This window comes from Vitis vinifera, chromosome 16 (genome assembly GCF_030704535.1).
Source record: "Vitis vinifera cultivar Pinot Noir 40024 chromosome 16, ASM3070453v1".
Classification (NCBI taxonomy): Eukaryota; Viridiplantae; Streptophyta; class Magnoliopsida; order Vitales; family Vitaceae; genus Vitis; species Vitis vinifera.
The window spans coordinates 13,937,436-13,942,474 of record NC_081820.1 but is presented as its reverse complement, the minus strand read 5'-3'; the positions used below and the strand labels follow the sequence as shown (position 1 = coordinate 13,942,474).

Sequence of the window (5,039 nt, the reverse complement as noted above, 5' to 3'; positions counted from 1 at the left end):
TTTTTTTCAATTTTTTCTCCATTCCAGCTTTTGGTTGCAAATTTTGCTTCGGACATTACCGACATTGACAAAATTTTCCCACATTTTAAACCCTGGTGACGACTTAGCAGAGTCTATTCAGTGATTAAATTGTTGGTGACCAACTAAGAGATGGAAGGGGAAAGATGCATTCACTATTGAAGAGGTATTTATGAAAGAGTATAATCCAGTAGTAATATTAAGTGTATTTGTGCTTGATCTCATTTTTAATACTTTCTTCCGATTATTTGTGCCTTTATCCAATAAACTATATTAGTTTGAAAGGAATCCCAACTTAAGCAAAAAAAAAAAGAGAAAATCTTTCAACAACCCCAACGAAAGAAAGAAAGAAAGAGAAAAAGGAAAACAAGAAGAAGAAGAAGAAGCTAAGGGCAGTGCTTCACGGGGCTCCTGTACTCCTTATGAAAGGATGTTGCTGCCGAAGCTACTTGAGAGAGTGAGTTATAGGAGGACCCACCCTTTCTTAAAGCTCTCTCTCCAGTCTTCATCACTTCTTTTACCCTCTCCCTCAACTCCTTCTCTTCTATAACATCTCTCACCATCTTCTCTATCTCCTCCTTCCTAACCACCCTCTTTGTGGGCAACACCTCCGGCCGGACTGCAATTCCCAGCTCCTCCGTCAGCATGGTAGCATTCAATCGTTGCTCCGCGTACAAGGGCCATGCGACCATCGGCACCCCATTCAGTATGCTATCCAATGTAGAACCCCACCCGCAATGTGATAAAAATCCTCCAACAGATGGATGGCTGAGGATCTCCACTTGTGGTGCCCATAGTGGCACCACCATTCCCACGTTTTTGGTCCGGGTCAGGAACCCCTCTGGCAAGTAATCTGATGGGTGCTCCCCTCCCTTTCCTGTTGTGAAAAATGATCCTGAATGATCGTTTTCGATGGGCGGTCGGACCACCCAAATGAACCTTTGCTGGCTCAGCTCCAATCCCCACGCCAGCTCGGCGAGTTGCTCCGATGAGTACGTTCCACCGCTCCCAAAAGATACATAAATAACGGAATCGATGGGTTGAAGGTCTAGCCAATCCAACAACTCTGTCCTCACTTCTTCTTGTCCGACCGACCTTATGAGTGGACCAATGGGGTAAATAGGTACCTTCGCGAACTGAGCCATTGCCTTGTGATCCCTTAGGGCTCTAAGCGTAGTGGGTTCCAGATCTTCCCATGTGTTCAACAGAATTCCGTCAGCCTTAGGGATCCCAATTGCCATGCGGATGTACTCGAGGTACTGCTGATTCCTCCTCTCCATCATCGGATCAATCACATCTTCCGGCCGAACAGATTTGCAACCGGGTAGGCGAAGCGGCTCTGCTCTATCTACATACTCTCCTTTCACCTCCACATCTAGGGTTGGCACATATAACGTCAGTGCTAGAGCACACGCAGCTGTCGGCACGAAAGTGTACTTGGGCATATCAAATTCTGCTATTTCAAGCGCTTCAAATCCGAACAAGTCTACGATGAAGAGCGAAGGAGGAACCCTCATTGCGAACATCGCTGCCCTGAAATTTGGTATGACCTCGCGCATCATGACCGCAATCCGAGTAAAGACCGCTGCATCGGCGTCAACTAGGCCGGATATGTTGACTGGGGGAAGTTCAACTACGTGTAGGAGCTTGGAACTGGTAGCTGAACGGAGAAGCTGGGTTTCTGCAGGTGACGCAGACGCAGCGATTGCGAAGACAGTAACGTGGAAGGCATGATGTGTTACCAGGCGTTTGGCAAGCTCCAGGACGGGGATGAGGTGACCCAAACCAGGGCTTGCTAGGAGTACTGCGTGAGGCTTTGAGCTCTCCATGCTTGTATACCTGCAGGCTGCAAGGCTGTAACTGAAAATGGGCAGTGGACTATGTGGGATACGAATTATTAAAGAGCTTTTCAAAGGCTTTCGGCTTTTGCACTGGACATCACCAGGCCAACCCATCAAAGTATACAATGTTGATTGTATTTATGTTGATGTTAATTTTTTTTAATTAATTATTTATTATATATTATCATTTCATGTTTAACGTTTATATATAATACTGAGATGTTTGGTTTTCCAAAAACTTCAATTTTTTATTTATTTTCCGACACATTATCACATGATTTTCCCTAAAAAAAGAAAATAAACAGACCCCAACTACCAAACGTTACCACCAAGGGAGTGGATTTCCTCAAACCCAATATATGCACTGCAAATGATAAGAGATGCTCGTATCACTCAAAATCAATAAAGGTGGTCTAGTTATTTATTTAACCTAAAAACCCCATGTGATCATTTAAGACTAATCTCAACCTTTCAATAAAATAATTTTTTTCTTGATTTTATAAAAAGTTTCAATTTTCAACCTGTTTTTTAATAAAAATATTTTTTTTTCTCAATTTTATATAAAAATTTCAACTTTCATTGGTTTTTCAATAAAATATTTTCTTTCTTGATTTTATAACAAAGTTTCAACATATTTTTTTATCCAAAGGTGACACCAATTTAAAATTTATCTCAATAAGGAAAAACTAAGGATGATAATAGAGCAAGTTTTTTTTAGGTGTTCACTCCATCCCATCCCTAATGTGACACATTTCGAGCAGGTTCAAGTATTGTTATGCCCCACCTCACTCTGCCTCTATCGATTATGTATACAATTAATTTTAAAAATGATTTAATTTAATTTTTAAAATTTTCCCACACATAAAAATAACAAAAAAAAAACTTTTCAATAAAATAAGTTATAAAAATTATAATATTTTATGACATAATATTTTTAAAATTTTAATTTAAAAAAATTAAGGGAGAATTTTTTTAGGGGTAGATGGGCCCCCAAATTAACAAAAGGTTCATATAACTCTTTAAATTGAGTTGAAGGATATGAAATAATAACGAACAAATATACCCTTTAAAAACACATATAAAATATTTTATAAAATTAAGTTAAATAATTTTTTTTCAAAAATACTAACTTAAATAAAAGTAGTTTTCAAAAATATTAAATTAAATAATTTTTTTTCAAAAATATTAAATTAAATTAAAGTATTTAAAAAAATATTAAATTAGATATTTTTTTAAATATTAAATTAAATAAATTTATTTTAAAAAAATATTAAATTAAATAAAAGTATTTTTAAAAAATATTAAATTAAATAAAAATATTTTTTTTAAATATTAATTTTTTTTCTCAAAATCAACAAAGGGCATTTTTGGAAATACTGAAGGATGATATCCTTTAACTCAATTTTCATACTTTCATTAGGTCTTGGGCTCAATTTAAAGAGTTACATGGACCTTTTGTTAATTTGAGGGTCCATCTACCCCCAAAACATAATTCTCCCAAAAATTAAATGGGGCAAGATGACCATACAAAATTCTTATGCTCGCCCCACCCTAGCCATTTAATATTTTTATGAGGGGATGAAAATTACTTTATATAAACAAAACAAGGATGAAATGGGAGTGACTCATCTTGAACCATCATCTCTAAGCAAAACAAATCAATTAGGCATTCGATGTAGCAGTCAATGAGTGACATGAAGATTTAAAAGAATAGGAACCCACATTCTAGGTATTTTTTAATTATTATTTTTCAAAATAAATATTAATATTATATTTTTGTTAAAAAAAATATTAATATTTAAAATAATTTAACAATAAATAATAAATTATATTTTTAAATCACACATGAATCTCAATTTATTTAAAATAGTGTTAAATTATAAACTACAAATTTTTTAAATGCACATAAATATATCAATAAATTAAGTTTTTTATCATAAAATACAATTTTTACCTGAGAATGAGCATTCAATGGCTCATGTAATTCCCTCAATAGGTTCATTAATTTATTTTAATTTTCACAGTATGTAACCACATTCCAAATTAAGGAAGGCTTTATGCTTTAAATTTGTTAATGAGTGTAATAATTTTTAAAAATAATTAAAAATAATTTAGAACTAAAAAATTCAACCAATTAATACCATACTAATCTATACTAGAATTGGCCAAAAATGGCTATGTCAATTTTGCATACAACTATATTTTTCAGAATTTCTCATTACGAAAATGAACTATAAATCAAGCTAGATTTTATGCATTAAATTGAATATGGAGTCTAATAATTTAAATTATTTTTAAAAAAATCCAACCAATTAATGATAAGATTTACTAGTCCAAAATCACTAAACTTAATACTAGTCAGGTCTAAGAAATTTTAATATTAGTTGACTCAATTTTTAAATTTTAATTAAAAAAAATTGTTAGACTCATTAACAAATTTAAAAAAATTGTATTTGTATGTAGAAGAAATATCAATATAACTATTCATGACTTAGCTTTCATTGTTTTAAAATTTCATCAAATACCTCTCTTATTTTGAGTGAGATGAAAGGTGAATGAAAATAACAAATGAAAATGATAGAATGATAAAAAAAATATTTGATAAAATTTCAAACCAATGAAAATTAGGTGTATTTAGTCAAAACATCAATAAAGAGAATAAAATTAACTAATACATTAAGTAATCAACAAAAAAAAAATTATGTACTTTGAGTACTTGAAAGTTAGGAAACATGCAATTATGTGTATGCTCGTCAAGAAGTAAATAAAAATATGAACATTTTTTAAGACTTGTAAGCTAATAAGATGTTTATGATTTTTACAAATAACCTCTAGTTGTATTTTTTTTGTTAAGTACCATTAACAATTAAATAAATCATCATAGTTAATTACTGTTCACTTGGATATACTTTTTATTTTTTGTTTCTAAAATAAAGGCTTTCATTTAAAAAGTAATGATTTTAAAAATTATTTTTAAAAAAAAATTAAAATATTTTGAAAGTAATTTTTAAAGATATAAAATAAACCTATACTTTTTACATAAGATATTGTAAGTTTAAAAACTAAAAGCACACTTAGAGCATGTTTAGCGGATTTTTAAAAACATATTTCTGTTTTTAAAAATAGGAAACAGTTTTTAAAATTCCATAATATTGTTTGGTTATTATTCTTTGTTTTAAT

At 31.8% G+C, this 5,039-nt stretch overlaps 1 protein-coding gene across 1 annotated transcript; it reads right to left on the bottom strand.

Annotated features, from left to right (window-relative positions):
• Positions 1 to 404: 404 nt before the first annotated feature.
• LOC100254886 (anthocyanidin 3-O-glucosyltransferase 5) lies at positions 405 to 1,854 on the bottom strand. Its single transcript, XM_002264287.3, has one exon. The coding sequence runs from the start codon at positions 1,845 to 1,847 to the stop codon at positions 405 to 407; it is 1,443 nt and encodes a 480-aa protein (XP_002264323.1). The 5' UTR covers positions 1,848 to 1,854.
• Between the last annotated feature and the right edge of the window lie 3,185 nt (positions 1,855 to 5,039).

Excerpts from the sequence above, each read along its gene's own strand:
- LOC100254886 (XM_002264287.3), bottom strand. The coding sequence starts at position 1,847 with ATGGAGAGCTCAAAGCCTCACGCAGTACTCCTAGCAAGCCCTGGTTTG.